At 43.9% G+C, this 20,776-nt stretch overlaps 1 protein-coding gene across 2 annotated transcripts in view; it reads left to right on the forward strand.

The window, feature by feature from the left end:
• Window positions 1-15,204, forward strand: part of LOC139060224 (poly(ADP-ribose) glycohydrolase-like) — a 90,979-nt gene extending 75,775 nt beyond the window's left edge. For both annotated transcript variants that reach the window (XM_070539281.1, XM_070539280.1), the window contains 2 exons: window positions 3,476-3,713; window positions 15,079-15,204. In XM_070539281.1, coding sequence (XP_070395382.1) covers window positions 3,476-3,713; window positions 15,079-15,185 — 345 coding nt within the window. In that variant the 3' untranslated portion in view covers window positions 15,186-15,204. The remainder of the gene's footprint in view (window positions 1-3,475; window positions 3,714-15,078) is intronic.
• Window positions 15,205-20,776: the final 5,572 nt, after the last annotated feature.

The following is a 20,776-nucleotide window of genomic DNA, read 5'->3' on the forward strand; positions in this document are numbered from 1 at the left end:
GAAGTTGTGACGTCTTTAGCTGCTTGTTTGGCTAGACTTGCTCGGAAGAATGATTGTTTTGAAGCTTGAGACCTGCAATATTTAGGCATTAGATTGCCGCAACTGCGGCATAGCTTTTGCGATGTCACAATTTTTTTTTTGCAGGAGAAATGATCCTTCATATATAATACCACCATTATTGCACCTCCACTCTTCCTTAAAACGTAAAAATTTTCAGCATGAAAAAAGTTTGTTTCAACACTGGGTCTACATTAGCATTGCCATCAGATTTCATTGTTGGAAACATCCTGAAGAAAGGCTCACCATGTTTAGTGTGGAAAGAATAGTTTTCCTGGTTTCAGAGTTTTTTCAAAAGAACAAGCAATTATGGAAAAACACCTATAACATGAGCTCAACGATTACAAAAACCATCCCATTTTGTTTCTAGTGAATGCTTATATCTTGAAACCTACCATTATTGTACACTGCATGTTAGCATATTGTGGTCTTTTGATATGATGGTGTGGGCACACCACTTCTGCACACATGATCCAACTATGCACATGTGTGCCTCTATGGGCTCCCTGCAATGGTCAGGTGGTGCAGTGATCGGCTCAGCCATCAGCGCCACCGTGTCAGTTGCGTGAAATACCGAGGCGGCCACCGCCGGCCACTGCTACAGAGGCATGCTTTTGCAGCGCTCGTTTGAAATCTGTCAGACGTTCTAAATTCCGGTTTGAAGGCAATCGAAAACATTGAGGCCAGTTTTGGACCACCGATGCTTGAGAAAGGAAGTCAAATTTTCGACTACTATCATGTATGTTGTGTCAACGAAGTAAACAGTGCGGACATCACAGCGAGGTGCTTAAATTAAATTATGGTGTTTTAGGTGCCAAAACCACGAATTGATTAGGAGGCATGCTGTGGTGGGAGACTGCGGCACAATTTGGACCACCTAGGGTTCTTTAACGTGGACTAAATCTAATTACATGGGGGTTTCGGTATTTCGACCCCATCGAAATTTGGCTGCCGTGGCCGGGATTTAATCCCACAACCTCGTGCTTAACAGCCCAACACCATAGCCATTAAGCAACCACCGCAGGTCGCGAAGTATTTGTCACAACAAAGCAAGCATGCCTACGACGTCGAACTCAGAGTTGACAAATCATCATTTTATGCCACTTAAGTGAGCAAATACGGCACTGGATGTCTTTGAACTGTCATTTGTCGCCTCATTACTTGAAGCGTGCCTTGCACATTACAATTGTCGAGGTTTTGGTGAATTGCCAGGTACGTGCTTTTTTTCTCTGTTGACAAAGTGCCTCAAGCATATTCTGGTATATTCGTTCGGGCTCGTATGTGAGAGGGCATTACCGCTGAAGCATTATAGTGAGCAATGAACTTAGACTAAACAACCTGAAGACTGAACAAATATGCGCTTGTGTGCATGAGAGAAATGCTAATTTTCAAATACTCGACATGTGCTTCAGTGTACTCCAACCTTAGTTCTGTTATAAGCGCGAGGAAACATCGACACGAATGAGCTCGGTTACAGCATTCGCGTCTTGATGTTGGCGCACAGAGAAGCACAGCGTGTACAAAGCTTCAGCACAGAGTGCTTACGAAGCTAAATTTGACACCTAACAACCACTGCGTGTTTGTTTTGGAGCAAGATGAGCTAAACAACTATCAGAACTAATTTAGAACAGCGGGAATCAGTTCACTCGTTTTTATGCAGTTGACGCTTTATTGTGTGTTTTTGCAGATGCCGCTTCTGGTTTCTTTATATTTTTTCTTGTTTTTTGCATTTACGTCTTAGTTCGTTTAACAGAAATTCGCAAGACTGACACGAACTGCGACAATCCACTTCAGCCGCCGGGTTGCTTCCCTGGTTTTGAAGGAAAGTGGTACAATTTGATGCCGACATCCCCTTCGCGGTTGTGACACTCCTTAACGCATCAGTATCTGGGCTTGTTGTTCTTGTTCATGCTTGTCACGAAGGAGCTGCCAAGAGGCCGCCGTGTATTCATTGGAATATTGGAAAAGTAGGCTTGCAGGCGGGCCTGAGCATACCACGGACAATGGTAAAATTACGGTGAGAGCCTACCTGCGGTTGCTCACCGCTGCTGCTAGGTGGTGCGACATGTACAGGCAAACTTCATTGCAGGGTGCCCATTACTGCATGCTACCTCTGTGGGCAAAGACGTGCTGGAATCTAGTGCCTTTGCCAGATCTTCTTAATTTCAGTGGCAGTTTTGGCAATAAGGAAATGTGATGTGCAACTATGATTTATGATACCATTTTTAAATAGACAATATGGCTACCATGCATTGAACTGTTGTGGCTCTCCGCAGCCATTCATTGCAACCTTTTAATGAATGTATACTCAAACTACTCAAGCAGCACATTCTTGCTGTGTAGCTTGGGGAGCTTTGTCTCGTCATTGTCATGTGAGTCACGCAAGAGATTGCATATCTTGCACAAGCAGCATCCAAGGAGAGGTGAGGTGTGATCTCTGGTTACCAGCTCACTTAAAAGACACTAAAGAGGAAGACTAAATTGGTTATTACTAGGAAATTATTATTTTTAAACACTGTTTTCATTCGTTGCAGTGGAGGGGTAATACTGGTGAAGATGAGTGCTAAAGTCCCCATCCTTAAATTTGGTACCAGAGCTGAGTGAGTAAGTGTGATATCACAATAACGTGTTTTCTCATATTTTGGTCGCTCTGGCACGCAAAAACTACTACAAACTTGCTGTGTTGAGTATTTATTTCCTTGTACACATGGTGTACCTTCTTCACTGACTAACGTTTAAAGCCTGTTCAAGTGACCTGTGGATCACTGCACCAATTCACGGTGTGTTGTGCCACAGCCCTCAATTCTCAAGTGCAAGAGTGCGCTGCTGCACCATACTCCTTGATTGTCGCACGATGCAAGTGAGGTGCCAATGCAGTGTAGGGAACCTCTGCACCTACAAGCGAGGTGGTGCAGCCATTATGGAGATGGTACTTGCTTGGGTGATGTCTGCTGACACAGCAGGCATTGCACTTCTTCGTCTGAAGGGCACCAGTGAGAACGTTCTGTCTGTTGGAAGAGACTACCTGTTCCAAAATGCCATGCTGCACCTTGTTTCTATACCTTGAAGATGGCTCTTACCACCATAATGAAGACTTTCCGGTTTATTTACTCGACCACTATACTGAGATCATGCCCAATCTGTGCATGAAAGACTGAGACATGTCATAAGGTGGAGCTGATGATGTCTTCTCAACTGGTCAAGGAGAACACCGATGGCGTTAGAACAACTGTGTGTTCTTTTTATTAATATGGTTATTATTTAGTGGCAACAGTGCTGCGATATTTGATGGATATGATCACAGCTGTTTACAGCCCCTTTATGAAGGCTTCACACTTGTACTTGTTGCTTGTGATGCGTGGGTGCAGCCAAGGGTAACTACTGAAGCGCTGTTAAAGAAGTAATTATCTTTTTCCAGGCATACTGTGGTTTCATCTGTCGACCAGAGATACCTCTCATGAAGCGTTCAGCCATTGCCACGGGCAACTGGGGCTGCGGTGCCTTTCGTGGGGACCCACAGTTGAAGGCAATTATTCAGCTCATGGCAGCATCTGTCGCAGGCCGTGACCTTGTATACTTTACCTTTGGTGACAAGCAATTGTGCCAAAAACTGCGGGCTCTGTACCACTTGCTTATCAACTGCAATGTGACTGTAGGTAAGGATGCCATCTTTATTGGCATTGCTTTATTCTAACCATTGTTGGATTTTTTTTTAGGGGCGGGCTGAGGAAGATAAGCTTTTGAAGCTTTGACATACCTTAAATGAAATTTAGTGGATATGCTTACACCTATATTATGACCCTCTGGGCCAGATTTTGTTGCTGTGGATTAATTTTGGGGGGCAGGTTATGGCTTGCACAAACGTTTTGTTTGGAGAAAACTGTTTTAGAAACAAAAAGAATGTCTTATGATGTTTGTGTCTCAGGAGGGCACAATGTATGTAACTGTGAAGTTATATGTCTATTTCTTTTGTTTAACTTTGTTAGCATTCTTAGGACACTTCACACACTTTCTGGGGGCTGTGTATGTATGCATGTATTTATCTATGAATGTTTGTATATACAGTTGAACCTGGATATATCGAACCTGCATATGACGAAATATTGTGTATTACAAACAGCAGTAAAATCCCCTTGAGAATTTTTCTACAATATCTTTATTTTACATATCGAGTTACATATACATATATTGAACATTTTTCTGATCCCCTTCAGATTTGATATATCTTTGTTTGACTGTTTTCTTGCCTAGCTGGGTTTCTGGGTAGTCAGTGATCGAATGGGCAGCACATCGGACTGCTGTACTGAGGGGACAGGGTTCGAAACCAACTCTCAAACCAACTTGAGTCACTGAGTATGTGGCAGTGTATACATACGTGCCATTATTCAACGAACCTCTTTCACGTGAACATAGGTTAGTATAGATGCGAGACTGGGTAGGTACCGCGGTTTGAAGAAACTTTTAGATGCCGACTTGGAGTACTGGGTATGGGCCACTTGGTTTGTGCTGGGCTCCAGTGAACCTCTTTGATGCCAACTTGGGTCACTGGGTATGTGCCAGTAAGTGTGTGCCACTCTGCAATGGCGAAAAATATATCCCTTAAATTTCTCCGATGCTGAGAAAAATTGAACCCACATTACAAGTGTTCCTCAAGGACAGCAACCCGATGCATTAGCAGGCTGTGCCACAAATGCACTGGGTATGTGCCGCTTTTCAGTGAACACCTTTCATGCCAGCGCTTTAATGAGTTGCGCCATGAGCGCACTGGGTATGTGCCACAGTTCATTGAACCTCTCGCCAACTTGGGTCACTGAGTTATATGCCACTAAGTGTGCTCCAAGCAAGGGAACAATTCTCAGCGTTCGCAGGCACCAACACACTACACTTCTTGTCTCGGAGGCCATGTGCAGACTTCTCGGCAGTGCCACTAGATTGCGCAGCACATCCAGGAAGAAGTGAGAAAGAGGAACATCGGTGTGCCATGCATTTTGGAGGCCACACGCAGGCTTCGTGGCAGTGGTGCTAGTGGCACCGAGTGCTCGTAGGGAAGCGGAAGAGAGGAGTCCCGCTTTCAGTACACAACTCATATATAACTTGTTTTAATAGTAGTAATACCGTATTTACACAATCGTCAGTCGACCTATTTTTTTAAAATTGAAAATCTCGAGGGGGGGGGGGGCGGCGTGTCGACCTACAATCGAAATTGATGAAAAAACTGGCCTTCACATCCCAGGAGACGCCGATAACTACCGCCATCCAAAAGGAGTGAAAAAGACAGCAAAATGTTGACCACCGAATAGCTGCAAAATCTCAACATTGCTTTGGCGGTGCTTTAGGGATGTGTGTGAGAAGTGGTAGTGTGGGGAAGGGGGGAGGGGGGTATGCGTCATAATTTCGGCCCCCCCCCCCACTTGGGTACGTGCCTGTCTATGGCCCCAGCCATTGTTTTCGCTATCCCACGTGTTTGTTTGCTTTTTGGAAGGGTATTGAACATTTTTTAGAGTTTTTAGAGTTTTTTAGAGCACACACAACACTCATAGGCAGGTGTCAATAGTTGATGGAAGTGCCACTGTTTCATTTGCAGCGGCACCCCCAGAACGGCGGTGCTTGCAGGGCATCTCTAGGTTGCAGGGAGCATGGATGCAGGGAGTACAGGTAGTATCAATAGTTCATGGAACAGCAGACACCGCTCACATGTTTCTCTTTCTCTGTAAGTTTGACGCATTTGGCTCAACTTACCGGCTATGTGCTGCTTCCATGCTTCCTCAGTCGTCATAAGTGCTCCAGGCCCACTAAACATTCGGCGCTCGTTCACAACAGTGTTCAAGAGGGCTGCCATCCTTTACACCGAAGAAACAAATCACCGTGCAGCGGGCTGCAAGTTCGATGTTTGAACGGGTGGTGCAAGAGTGGCGACTGTAGCGAAGCAAAATTTTCACCTGTGATGGCAAGCGAAGAATTTTCCACGGGGCGAAGTCGGGACGCTTTCCGGAGCTGTAGGCCAAGCTTGCGGCCTACGTCGCTGAAATGCGTGATCAGTCCCTGCCAGTGAAGTGTGACATGGTCATGAAACAAGCCTGGATCTTCGCCTTTTAAGGACCTGCTCCGCCATGAGTACAAGTTGCTGGCGGCAGAAGACCGCGAACTTACGCCAACCGGACCTGTCAAAAGAGCCTCCCTGATAGTTGCGTGTGGGTGGGTGCATTCGGTGAGGGCTGCTGTTCCACAAGATGTGGTGCGGTCGTGTGGCAAATGTGAAATTTCGTTGGACGACGACGCGCTGTGGGACCGTAGCGGCGATGAAGATGGCAGCACTAGTGAGGACAATGGCACAAGTGAAGACGAGTAGTCCAGCAACAATGCCAGCTACTAATAAATTTTAGTTATGGAATGCGCCCTCGGATATGCTCTATTCTTTTTTTCCTGTTACATGTGATATGCGGGGGTCAACTTACATTCGAGTCGACTTACAATCGTGTAAATACGGTATGTTGTGTCTCTATATTGATTCAGTGCTAAGCATTAGTACCACCGACAGTCATCGTGTGATGGGTTCTGCTGCAACTTTTTGAAAATTTTTTTCATCTGAAGATGGTTCTTTTCATATTCCTTCATGCCTAAGAAATATTTTTTTTTTAAATTAGAAAACAATTTCAAATACTGAAACTCATTGGAGTCCACAGCTGCATTCTTGAAATTCACAATAGCGCCTAAAGTTAAGCAGATCTAGTGTACCGTGGAAACACTAGTTCTTTATCTTTATTTATTCAGAGATACCCGACTTTGCCCGAGGCGTGCAAGCAGGTGGTTATAACTTCGAAAAAAAGAACACATCTTCATTTGCGCAGCACACTTGGTCACAAGATAATCGATTCCACTCTGTTACAGTTTGGGCAAAAAATGAATTAGCATAAAGGCTCATTCTAGCTCAGTATTCTCGAATTTTAAAGTCATGATCTGTTCTCTTAGATACATAGTGCGGTGGTTTAAAATAAGTGTCTCTATTAATTCCGGTTTTGTTATTATATACGCTAAATAGCAATTTTAGACGGAGTTTCCTTCGGCGAGACAAGAGCGCTTCCCATCCGAGCTCACTTTTTATTGCAGTGCAGCTCTCCTCTCGCTTGTATCGCCCAAGAACAAACCTTGCCACTCTGTTTTGTATTCTCTCGATTTGGTTGATCAAGGTTTTCTGGCGAGGATCCCAGACACAATGCGCATACTTCAAGATCGGACGAACTAATGAAATATAAGCAGTATTTTTTAAGGCAAAAGGTGAAGATTTCAAATTTTGCTGAAATAAATTTAGTGCTGTGGCAGCATTTGCAACTACATTACTCACATGTGCGTTCCAAGAACAATCACTTGAAAATGTCACATCCAAATATTTATGCATAAATTGCTAGTCAATAATATCAGTGTTAAAAAAATAACGGGTTTCTATTGTTTTATTTTTTTATTTGAAAGACGCACGAATACATTTTTTTTTTGGTATTTAGTTGAATTTTCCACTTCTCACACCATGAGACAATGTTAGTAAGATCAGCCTGCATATCGATGGAGTCTTCATTTTTTATTTTTCTATACACTACGCAGTCGTCGGCAAACAAGCGTAAACGCGAAGATATCCCGGCAGGAATATCGTTAATATAAGCTAAGAACAATAGCAGCCCTAAAACAGACCCTTGAGGAACTCCCGATGTGACCTCGACCCAAGGAGAAGTAGCACCGTTCAGTATTACGCATTGTTGACGCTGCGACAAGTAATTGGCAATCCATTTACACACTTCTTGATTTACATTTGCCTCATGAAGTTTTTGAAGGAGCAATGAGTGACAAACCTTTCGAAGCCTTTCGAAAATTTAAGAAGACACAATCTGTTTGCCCATCCTCATTCACCTCAGCCACTGGGTCGTGATAGAATTCAATTAGCTGTGTTGTACAGGACAGTCACTTGCGAAAGCCATGTTGATTGTCAATTAATAATCTGTGTTGTAATGTTTCAATATGCTCTAATATTTTACAGGAAATGGATGTTAAAGAGATAGGCCTATAATTGTTTACGTATATAATTGTTTACGGCTAGTTTCTCAAAATTCAGACTAGTGAAAAAAATGCCAAGTGAGAAAAGGATGTTTAATGTTTCCAATGTGTACCACTTCATTTTCAGTGTAATATATGTTTCTGTAAGTGTGAAGCCAGCATATCTTAGGCCACTGTCTTTAATTGCACTCTTTTGCCAAGCAGTACAGTCAAGGTTTGTGAATTTCATGGCGTCTTGCTGTGACAGAAAACCATATTTGAGCATTTCACACTGGCAGTTTCGAAGAAGAGGTGATATGGCGCTGTCTGTAGACCAGCACCTTACAAGATCTTGGATTGTAGCACAAAGTGAACACGGACACAGAAAGGAGCAGACAGGACGAGCGCTCGTGCTGTCTGCTCCTTTCTGTGTCCGTGTTCACTTCGCGCTACAATCCAAGATCATGTCACCGTACCAACTCGCCCAACTTTCCACCCTTTTGCAGCACCTTACAACTTAGAAAACTTGTGAGACAATTCATGTTAAGCACATGCTCGCAAAGTGCACACCGAGAGGAGCACCGTCTGCTTGGCTGTTCCTTCTTCTCGATGCAAGCCCCATCAGCACAGTTTAAACTGGCAGCAAGTGCACATTGTAACCCACACGTGTAGTGACTAAGCATGCCTAAACATGAGGTAAACCAAGGGTAGATTTTTTCTAATTGTAAGTGTGATTGCATTCGTTTGTGGAAAACTGGCTACCAAAGTTGCTATTAGCCGCAAGATCGAGCAGAGTCACCACGTGGTGGTCACTGGCTGAATCATAGATAGTCCGGATTGTTTTGCACTTCATCTACTATCCCTGCATGTTTACGTGTGCATATTTAGCGTGAATATATTTACAGACCATTTCTTCTGTGGTTGTAGCCCAGTCTTAAATGTTAGTTAGCATTTTTTTACTGTGTGCAAAAGCATTTAGCCTTACTCTGTCATCCTTGCACTGTACAGTAAGAACAGTGACTGTCCGTGTCAAGTACGCAATGAATAATTGTTGCACCCTCTGCTCGCCACAGACATATCGACTTTATTGTCACTTCATGTTTCGAATACATCACAAAAATGATTTTATCTTTTTTACAAATGAAGTGGTAGCAGCGAGACGTGATGAAGCGTGTCAGTGACTTGTCACGAATTTTGATCACTCCGCAATCTCTCTGATACCATGAAACATGAACAGAGTGGCGTGAACATCACTCAACAGTAGAAAAAAGAATCATAATCATGCACTCATATCATAGCACATGACACACGTTATGCAGTAGACCCTTGTTGATATGTTTGCGTTACGTACGTTTTACTGGCGCCAATGTTTGCAATAAAGAACCAAAAAAAAAATGACCTGATAAAGTTGCACTCATTTTTTACCATTTGATATGTTTTCCGGCCGCTAGATCCCATGTAAACAAGGAAATGCGCAAGGTGCGTGCGATTGAGAACAGTATATAGCTGCTCGCCACGGCACCTCTACCGCAATACTCGCCCACCTGTCTCAGGTGAAAATGCCAATGCGCGCTCAGTTTCTTATTTCGCTACATGCAAATTTTTTCCAAGGTCGTCGCACGTGGCATTCACGGCTATCACTGCCAATCCTATTGGGATAAGCATTTTCACCTATCTGTTTCACTGCATGTGGTGCCGTTCAAGGCACCACATGCAGTGACGCAGTGACAAAACATGACGCTGTTCCCTGCTGCAGATTGCAATCATGCCCATCTTCCGGCCGCTAAAGCCCGCCCATGTGAACAAGAAAAGGCGTGAAGCGCGTGCGGTCGAGAACAGTATATAACCGCCCATCTCGGGTGAAAACGACAGCGTGCAGTTTCTTATTCTGGTACCAGCGAGTTTCCACCCAGGTTGTCGCACTCCGCATTTGTAGCTATCGCTGCCAAACCTATTGCAATAAGCACCTTCACCTATCTGTTTTACAGCGCATGGTGCCATTGGTAGTGTAGTGCACGCTTTTAGTAGGCGATAATCCAAACGCACCACCATTCTCTACTGCAGGTGGCACGATGTGAGCATCACATTTTGCTTCGGCAGCATGCAACGTCACCTACCAACTCGGTTTCGGTTTGGTTTCTTGTCGCCCTCTGAAAAAACGCCACGCAATAGGCAAACAACAAAATGCACATCAGGTCGCTGGAGCACCAGCAGCTCAACACGTTTCGGCGTTTCGTGCTGCAACGATCCGCGCGACGCTTTGCATTATGTAGATGACAACAATAGTTGAATCTGTCAAATTTTTCTAGTTACTTCGGATCATATGTTTTCCCAGTTAGTACTATTTTTCTTGGCAGTTTTTTCCAAAACGTGAACGAGTTTCTACTGTATTAGTGCAATAATTACAATAATTGCTTGACTGTTGCTTATACTTACATAGTGATTACACTACCATAGTTGTTCTTTTAATATGTGGTTCTGATGCCAATGGCAGTAAATTCATATTGCCTTGCCATTAAATTGTGGACATTTATACTTTGATTCGCTGCTACAAAATGAAAGCTAAAATAGGGTATGTGAAGATCCTGTGTGATGCGGCACTCTCTAGACAGAGGACTTCATAACACTGAGTTGAATAGCAGCTAATATAAATTGCCTTTGCTGTTCATTGTGCCATTATTAGCTGCAATAAAGCAACCTAATGATTTCAGCTCTTCAAATAACTTTGTCACTTTGCACTCGTGAAGATGTGTAACCGTGCATAGGCGATAAAAATTATCTCGTCTGAAGCAACCTGATGATCTTTCTAACGTACTGACACTCACAGTGTCCTAGCTTGTTTAATTGAACTCAATAATTATTTGCATTTCACAGCAAATAAAAGAAATATATATATATATAGAAATGGAGATGGTATGCATATGATTGGTGATGTAGGATGCGCATCAACTTGCTACTTTGCCTTCATTGCACAGGACTACAGACTTCTTTAATCTACTGCAAGCTTCATAGAGAGTGTGGTATTCACTTGCACAACAATATTAACAGAGTCGGCAAAATGTATCCAAAAAGCCCCAAGAAAGTGTCAAAACAGAGTCTGTGTGGCTGAGTGGCAGTCCCCTGTTGAATAACAGTGTGCGCTTCTTTCAAATAAATAGAGACTTTCTGTGCATTTTGAGCAAAAATGTGCCCTTGGAGGGCAATATAAGATCAGTTCACTGCAGTCGGCGTGTTTGAGTGCCAGAAAATCAAGCCAAACCATTCACTGTGGAATGCTGCCGTAGTGTACGTTTCAACGGCCTATCCACATTAACACGGTGACAATGCTTTTTCCTGTAGTTTGATCTTGTGGCGAATATGCTATACTGTCTGGTACACATGCACGCAACATCAAGTACTTGCTGCCAGTTTATATTGTACTAATGGCTCTCATTTTGGTAAGAAGGATCAGCCCAGCAAACAGAGTTCCTCTCTGTGAGTGCTTTGTGAGCATGCACTTAACATAGACCGTCTCACAATGCCCTCTGTCATAAGGTGCTGGCCTACAAAAAAAAAGTTGACGCTCACACGAGATAGGTAAACATTTGGTATTTGGCTGGCACACCATAATATCCAGAAAAAGTGTTCAGATGCACCATGCCTGTTCTGTTGTTTGCTTTGTTGGCAAATTTTATTTATCTGCTGTGCTTGCCTGAACACTACTGAAAGCTTTTGCAGGAAAACAATGTTGCATGTTTGTGAATGGCATTTCAGGCTTATGACAGACTGGCTTTGTGCTGCTTTCACAAGTGGTAGAAAATGCGATGTCAGCATAAAGTGCTTGCTTTTGAGGGCATATGCTGCATTGTATTTTTGTTTCCCAAGCTTGAAAGTAAGCTTGACACACCTAATATTTTCTTATTATTATGCCTATTTCTGCCAGCAGTATCAGATTGTTTACAAACATTGCATCAAAGTTATCATTTTCTGCTGCTAATTGCCTGCAGCACTGACAAAAGCAATCAAACCTTGACTGCACCTTCAGTAATAAAATCCTCTGTAGTGAAATGTTTCAAGAGCTCCAGAACCACTTTCTATCCTCCTTAATCAGCAACTATACAGTAGTCATCACTTGAGTATGGGGTTTCTGGACAAAGAAAGACAAAAATAGAGCCTCTACATCATGCACAAAAATTAACCGTTTCAAGCCGTGTGCAGTGGTGGTTTGGAACATCGTCCAGCTTTTAATGGAAACCTGTAGTACCCTTTATGGAGGGTGTGGAATGTGTCTAATCTCCATGTTAATATTTTCAAACAAGAAAAATATCCCTAGCAAGTGTATGTCAATCTGAGCAACTGATGCATCAGAGACAGCAAAGCTGTATCAGCTACTTCTCGGACTTTTCAGAAATGTACTAGGCATCTTTTTGTTGGCAGTTCTTGGTGATACTTTATCACCGCCACCACCTGTGCATTCTCACTGAGGCCCTGGTCATACGGCCACTCCAGGGTTTCCATGCAGACTGCGTTGGTGGCTGCTCTTTACCACCGCAGCCATAGATACTCCTAGCTGGCCTCCAAAGTGGAGCCAGTAAAACACAATGTGAGAAACACAAATTACGGATTACTGCAAAAAAAAAAAAAAAGAATCGCCACGAAGGTGTTGTCGATTTGTGTGAGGTTAACATCAGGTAACTTCTAGTTTATAACCATTGATAAATAATGTTTCAAAGCAAAAAAAGTTCAGGACTCCGATGCGAGTTGCATTGCTGATTGATATCGCATGAAAATGGCTGTGAAGCTCCCCTTAACAGCTTCGCTGTAAAAGATGTTCAGTGCACCTTGTATGAACAAAAGAAATTATTGGCAGCCAGATGCTGCCGCTGCCATGCCTTTGTAGCCTGCCCTTCCTTTCAGCCTTCCTGCTGCACTCGAAGCTGTGCTGCCATGCCCAATATTCGCCATGCTCTGCTCATGAATGGCTAAGTTTTGTTATTAGAATGATCTTGAAATCGGGTGGCCCAATCTCAGTGGCTACAGTATTGCTGCATATACAGTTGAAACTCGATTTAACGAAGCGATGACCACACTCAAATTGTTTCGTTAAATCAGGAAGTTTGTAAAATTGAGAAAGGAATTTTTCGGGCCTTTGAATTCTAAATTTGTAACATAGCAGCATGCAAAGGTTACTGCTGCAGTGTATTTACCACTAATCCAGCCATCTGTCACATAAACCATGAAATAACAAAAGCAACCACCGCTGCCCCTTCTGAGGCGGTGTTGAGTCGGCTGTTCCATGCATGGGCGCAGTGTGCTGCCTCATCAAAATAAAGCTTGGGATGTGACTGTAGCGCCTAGATGTTTTAACGCAATAGCTTTAGAGCTCACACTTGAAGAACCCATCTGTGTCGGAATTAGAAAGAAATCGGCGCTTTTTTTACTAATTTATTTCAGGAAAAGCTTCGTTAAATCGAGTTCGGTCAAGTTTGTTTCGTTAGCATTGAACCCTATGAGTACCTGCTGGGGAATGTACATTTCTTCATTAGATTGGAAACTTCGTAAGATAGGGTTTCATTAGATGGAGTTTTAACTGTATATGGCATATCAGTTCTGCAGAAGCCTGCAAGGTGGAGGAAAGCTTAAGAATTATTGCAGTGGTACTGTTCTCTGCCGCGAGATGGCACCACTATACCAGTGGTGAAATTTATCTGCTTGTGCTTCTGCCAGAGTCATTGTTTAGCCAAGACATCTGCACAAATGTGGCCAATGGCAATCATGTCTTTGAGTGCATAGGAACATACACCAATAGGTGTAGGGATTATCTGTGAAAGTTGAACAAAAGAGCGTGTGGTCTTATGAAGAAGACTGCAGAATCCCTCTTGCATGTCCGGGAATAACATTTGCCCAAGATATTCATAATTACATGGTTTAGTGAGTTAATAGGTTTATTTACCATCTTAGTCTTGCAGGGTCTCCTAATGAGAAATCAATGAAAGTGCCATTTGCCATGGTGGCTCTTTGTCCTTTTACTGCTAAGCACAAGTTTGCTGGTTTAATTCCTGACCAGGGTGGTCACATTCCATCGGGGGAAGAATAGCGAAATGCTTGGGTACCATGCTTTTAGTGCAGCTTAAAGAACCCCAGTTGGTCAAAATTATTCTCAAGCCCTCCACTAGGGTGTCTATCACAGCATCTGTGCTGGTTTGGTAGGTTAAACCCTTTAATCACTCAATACAAGAGCAGCACCAACTCTTTAGTTCATTGGTGGTGGTGCACAAACCCTGTAACGCTCATTTCGAAGTGAAAGGTCGAGAATGTTTTAAGCTTCTGGAAAAGGCAGTCAATATATTCACATGTGGTGTGTCAGCTAAAGAAGCTGTCTTTCTGTATGTGTGTGCATGCACGTGTATGGTCAGCTTGTACCTGCCAACTCTCTTGAATGGTTCATAAAGTTTATGTATTAGGGCTCATTCTACAGTTTTAGAAAAGTTTCATGGTTTGCAAAAATAGATTCTGTTGTAAAAAGTTTTAAAGGTGTTGAAGGATGGCGCAGCGCAAGATTACACAACATGCATACAAAAAAGAGATTGTGATGCTACCTGTGCCACTCTTTTGGGCTTGCACAAGTGCCATATACTAGAGGTGCACTTCCTTCGAGCAATTTTATTTAGACAGGTTCCTGAAGCAGGTGAAATTGGCAACACTAGCGTCGCTGAAAAAGTCGCCGTAGTCTAAAACTAATGTGTTGCTTGTCAATCCCTGCTGTACCAAGCTTGCTGTTGCTCGTGTGGTGTGTTGTAAGTAAAGTCATCAATAATCAATTGTGTATATGTCCTGTGTCCGACACGATGTCTGTGCTCAGGTTAAAGTTTAATAAAATGCGTGCTATCACCCTCCCTTCATCCTTTGTTCTGTCTTTGGGATCTTTATTCATATTAAAGTTCACTGGTATGCTGTTTCGTTCTTATTTTGGATCTACTAGCTTTCTAAGATATGTGTGATTTTTTTTTTTTTTTACAGGTGACCTTTACAAGCTTCTGGCGCAGTATAGCCAGCACCAGTCCCCACAAGCAAGCAAGGGCAAATTCCAGCTTTTTGAATATCTGAGCCAAAATTGTACCCCATAAACGTGTGTGCTTCGTGAAACCAGGTCTGACTATGTGTTGAGTGGAGCATGTATGCATGTTTCTGCAAGGGATATAGCCACTTAGTAATTCTAGGCTTCCTAATTTTTAGCTCTTGCCCTAGGGTTTTGTACAGAGCGGTCCACTGTTAAAGAGAACACCAGAGCGTGTGGCGTCTGCTCGGCACCGCCACCGGCTGGCAGCTGCAGGGACTATCGCGCAGGCACAGCGACTGCTGTGGGTGAGGCTCTTTCATTGTCTGCTGCCGCGCTTCAGATTGTCGCGGAGCAAGCCGTTCATGCCTTTGTAAAGTCGGCCAGAGACTGCGTGGTCATGCTCTGACAGCTAGCCATTGCAAAGCTGAAAGAAAATTAAATGAAGCAATATGTTACCTCGCATATATTTTTGCCATTTCAACTTAAAAGACAAACATCTTCCCAAATGCCATGCACATTGCTCTGCTGAGATTCGACTCTGCAGGCGGAGTCAAAGTGACGCCACGTCAAGAAAAGCCTCCCACGTGCAGGGCTAGTTCGCCGTGCGGCTAATTATGCGCTCCATGCAGAGACGCGAAGTAGAGCTGCACGTAATCGCGGTTTCACCGGTAGTCTGTTCACAATATATGCCATAAGGTGCTGGAACCCGCCACCTCCCATAAAAGACAAGCATAATTATAAGCATAAACACAAGAACTGCTGAGGCTATAATTATACGGTGCTGAATAACGGCTAAGATAAGCAATACGGGGTAGGATTCCGAATCCATAAAGTCGTGGTGGGCAACATTGACGAATTCTACAGCATTAATAAGAGGGTATAGCAGTAGTTGTAATCAAACTTAATAAGAAGTATAAATTAAAAGTAGTACAAGCCTACGCTCCAACATCCAGTGACGATGATGATAAAGTAGATCAGTTTTATGAAGGTGTTGAATTAGCGATAAGAAAATTGCAAACTTAGTATACTGTAGTAATGGGCAACTTCAGTGCAAAAGTGGGGAAAAAGCAGGCTGGTAAACAAGCAATTGGCAACTACAGCATCGATTCTAGGAACGCTAATGGAGACATGCTGGTAGAATTCGCAGAAAGGAATAAGCTGTGAATAATGAACACCTTTTTCAGGAAGCGTCGACTAGCAACAAAAAGTGGTCCTGGAAAAGCCCTAATGGTGAAACAAAAAATGAAATTGATTTCATACTGTCTGCCGATCCCTGCATATTGCAGGATGAAGTGCTAGGTAGGATAAAGTGCAGTGGTCATAGGTTACTGAGGGCTAGGATTCACCTCAATTTGAAGAGAGAAAGAGTAAAATTGGTGAAGAAGAAACAGGCTAACCTAGAGGCAGTAAGGGTAAACGCAGACAAATTCAGACTGGTACTTGCAAACAAATATGCAGCCTTAGAACAAAGATATGATGATGATCATCATCATCATCAACAGCCTAGTTACGCCCTCTGCAGGGCAAAGGCCTCTCCCGTACTTCTCCAACTACCCCGGTCATGTACTGATAACAGTACATGACCGGGATAACAGATGATGATAACATAGAGCTAATGAGTGAAATCGTAACTGGGTTTGACTGCAGAGGCAGCAATTGAAGTGGGAGGCAAGGCACCAAGGCAACCAGTAGGCAAGCTCTCCCAAGTAACAAAGGACCTAATAAATAAACGACAAAGAATGACACTGTCCAACTCAAGAGCTAGGATAGAATTCGCGGAACTGTCAAAACTGATCAACAAGGCGAAAAGAAGGGATATTTTAATTTGTAACGTGAGAAAGACTGAAGAAGCCGTAAAAAATGGACGCAGCCTGAAATCAGTGAGGAGGAAACTTGGCATAGCACAAACCAAGATGTATGCACTGAAAGATAAGCAGGGTAATATCAGCAATTTGAAAGCATAGTAAAAGCAGCGGAAGTTATATACTTATCTGTACTGTACCCAGAGGAGCCACAATATCTCCATTCGAAGCAGTAATTAATTGCAGAAACTCCTCCTATAACTAGTGATGAGGTCAGAAGGGCCTTGCAAGACATGAAACAGGGAAAAGCAGCAGGGAAAGATAGAATAACAGTCAGTTTAATCAAAGATGGAGGAGACATAACCTTAGACAAACTGGCGGCTCTCTATACGAAGTGTCTGTCGACTTCAAAGGTCCGAGAAAACTGGAAGAACGCAAACATTATTCTAACCCACGAAAAGGGAGAAATTAAAGAACTGAAAAATTATAGGCCTATTTGCTTACTCCCAGTATTATATAAAATATTCACCGAGATAATCTGCAATAGAATAAGGACAACACGACGTTCGTCAACCAAGGGAACAGGCTGAATTCAGGAAGGGATACTCTACAATGGATCACATTCATGTCATTAATTAGGTAATCGAGAAGTCCGCAGAGCACACGCGCCTACTAGGGCGCCCCTCGCGGCGGGGAGCGCGAGACCGGCAGGATACGACCGGCCCGTTTGCGTTCGGAAAGCCCGTATGTGCACTGTTTCGCGCGTAGCTGTTGCCTTTACTGAGCAATGCCGAAGTGCAATCCGAGCTATTGAGTAGTGGGCTGCAACAGCACGTACACCAACTCACGAGGAACAAAGTTTTACAGGTTTCCAAGCCGCCCGTATGAAGCCGAACGGCGTCAACACTGGATAGCGCTCGTCCGACGGCAAAGCTGTTTTATGTTCCGGCGTTATGCCAAGTGCGTTATAACGCTGAATTCTTTGCTTTTACAGCAATGATGGCAGCAACGGACACCTACAGTCAGTGGCGTAGTTAAGTCGTCTGGCACACGGGGCCCATAGGTGTTCGGCCCCCCCCCCCCCCCCCCCCACCGCCGGGTTTATTGGAGGAAGGCGAGGATATCAACAATTTCCGTGTCTCCAGACGTATATGACACCCCCCCCCCCCCCCCACTGGCCCCTTGCACCCGGAGTCCACGCCACCTCACCCCTCCCCCCCCTTTGCTACGCCACTACCTGCAGTGCGTACCAGGATATGCATCAAACAAAGTAGTTTGTTCCTACACTGTACCGCAGTAAAGCTGTGGAACTCTTTCCCAATCCTCTCCCATTCAAACAGCGCTAGGGCTTGCTGAGAGATTTGAGGAGGGGTTGCAGCCGGCTGAGCTGGCATACACCCTTCTGCGCCCAGCATATCAACGAAGGGGCAGATGAGATCACCAAAATTTTTGACAACGTGGTTTATTGGAACCTCCTTTGCACGCACTGAAAAATCGCAACATAAAAGTATTGCACTTCCAGTAACTTGGGCGAAAATATTTTCCCAACGTAGTCTAACACAACTGGTAAGTTCATCCCCTTTTTCGTGTTTGGCGAGAGCAACGTTAGAATACCTCTGGTAGGTCTTACGAGTCGTTCGTACGCCCCACGTTCTTGGATGAGATGTTTTGGATTCGTATTTGCCGTCCTCTGTGTACAGTGGTGTACAGGGAAACTACCGCGGCGTCCTTGCACTTCCCTGTGATGCCAGCACGGCAATCGCAGCTCCCCGCTAGGATTTGTCTGCTGTCGCCAATCTTCAAGAATCAATGTCGCCTATAATTTCATGCGTCCACACCGTAGATAACGAAGTAACTTACGCTGAGCTTCACGCATCTCGCTGGTGCATTATTTTTCGTTTGCGGAATAAACCTAGCAGTCACTTACGATCAGTGCGAGTTCAACACTTCCCTCACGTCGTAGACGTGCCCCACTTCAAATAGACGACTTCCTTTCTCTGAATTCTTTTCACGAAAAAAGCTATGAAGATCTTGTAATTCCCGAAGCCCGGTTAAAATTAATATCGGCACGCTGTTTCACGCCATCGCTACCGTTTGACAGGATGCCAAACACGCAGCGCGGGCTGCTGACGCCGTGGATAATCGTACCACATTCGCGCAACTATTCGTCAGATGGCGCTAGGGGTCGGAAAGACGGGGCGCCGCCTAGCACTTGCAACGTGCCCATATGGCTTTCACAGATTACGAAAAAACATTTGGTTCAGTAGAGATACCGGCAGCCATAGAGGCATTGCGTAATCAAGGAGTAGAGACTGCTTACATAAATACATTGGAAAATATCTAGAGATTCCACAGCTACCTTTATTCTACACAAAAAAAAATAGGAAGATGCCCATAAAGAAAGGGGACAGACAGGGAGACGCAAGCTCTTCAATGCTATTCACTGCGTGCTTGGAAAAGTATTCAAGCCATTAAACTGGGAAGGCTGAGGGGTAAGGATCGACGGCGAATATCTCGGCAGCCTTCGGTTTGCCGTTGACATTGTTCTATTCAGCAATACTGCAGACGAGTTAAAACAAATGATTGAGGATCTTAACAGAGAGAGTGCAAGAGTGGGGTTGAAGATTAATATGCAGAATACTAAGATAATGATGAATAGCCGGACAAGGGAACAAGAGTTCAGGATTGCCAGTCAGCCTCTAGGGTCTGTCAAGGAGTATGTTTACCTAGGTCAATTAATCATAGGGAACCCTGATCATGAGAAGCAAATTCATAGAAGAATAAAAATGGGTTGGATTGCATACGGCAGACATTGTCAGCTCCTGACTGGACACTTACCATTATCATTGCAAAGGAAGGTGTACAATCAGTGCATTTTACTGGTACTGACATATGGGGCAGAGACTTGTAGACTGACAAAGACGATTGATAACAAGTTAAGGACCGCACAAAGAGCGATGGAAGGAAGAATGCTAGGCACAACGTTAAGAGACAGAAAGAGAGTGGTTTGCGTCAGAGAGCAAACGGGTATAGCCGATATTCTAATTGACGTCAAGATAAAAAATAGGAGCTGGGCAGGTCATGTATTGTGCCGGTTAGATAACCGTTGGACCATTAGGGTCTAATATAGTCTAACATTAATATAGTCTAACATTATCTAATATAGCGCAGCTATATTAGATAATGTCTCTCCCACATCTCGTATGCACTAATGCATATTCGGGTCGCTGCAGTGTCTAGGCTGTACAAGGAATCCGCAACCGCCGTTAAAGATCATTTTAATTTTTCAAGAGCTGTCACTCGAGCCGTCGCGGAATCGTAGTAATCGACGTGTACAGTGAACTATTTCTTCTGAAACGGCAATTCTTTATTCAACAAGAAGGCCAACTAAAGACGATGTATAATGTCATTCCTGCTGATGGGTAGGGCGACATTTATGTTATTATAGATCAATTCAGTCGTTTTCCTCCCAGCTGGAAGAGAAGTGGCTGCTTTCAAGTACGAATTACGCGAGCTGTTTGCTTCGCGACGATCCGAAGCGTGGTAGCCGACGGTAGCAGACGCCGAAAGAGCACCGCCCACAGCGCTCACTGCGCCTGCGCGAAACTCGTTGCAGACGTCATGCGCTCCGGTGTTCCCTTTAAACACCTCTGCACAGTAAAACCACTTTCATACTCAAAAATAACAACGCGAATGACAAGGACTGCGAGAGACGACATACACAGCGCTGATTTGATCATGAGTAACCAACTAACCCAAGCAACCACGCTAGTTCACTTTCATACATTTTGGAGAAAAAAAAAAAACGTCATAGAAACGTACTAAACAACAAAACGTACGATCGGAAATCACTAAA

Source organism: Dermacentor albipictus, chromosome 5 (assembly GCF_038994185.2).
Source record: "Dermacentor albipictus isolate Rhodes 1998 colony chromosome 5, USDA_Dalb.pri_finalv2, whole genome shotgun sequence".
Taxonomy (NCBI): Eukaryota; Metazoa; Arthropoda; class Arachnida; order Ixodida; family Ixodidae; genus Dermacentor; species Dermacentor albipictus.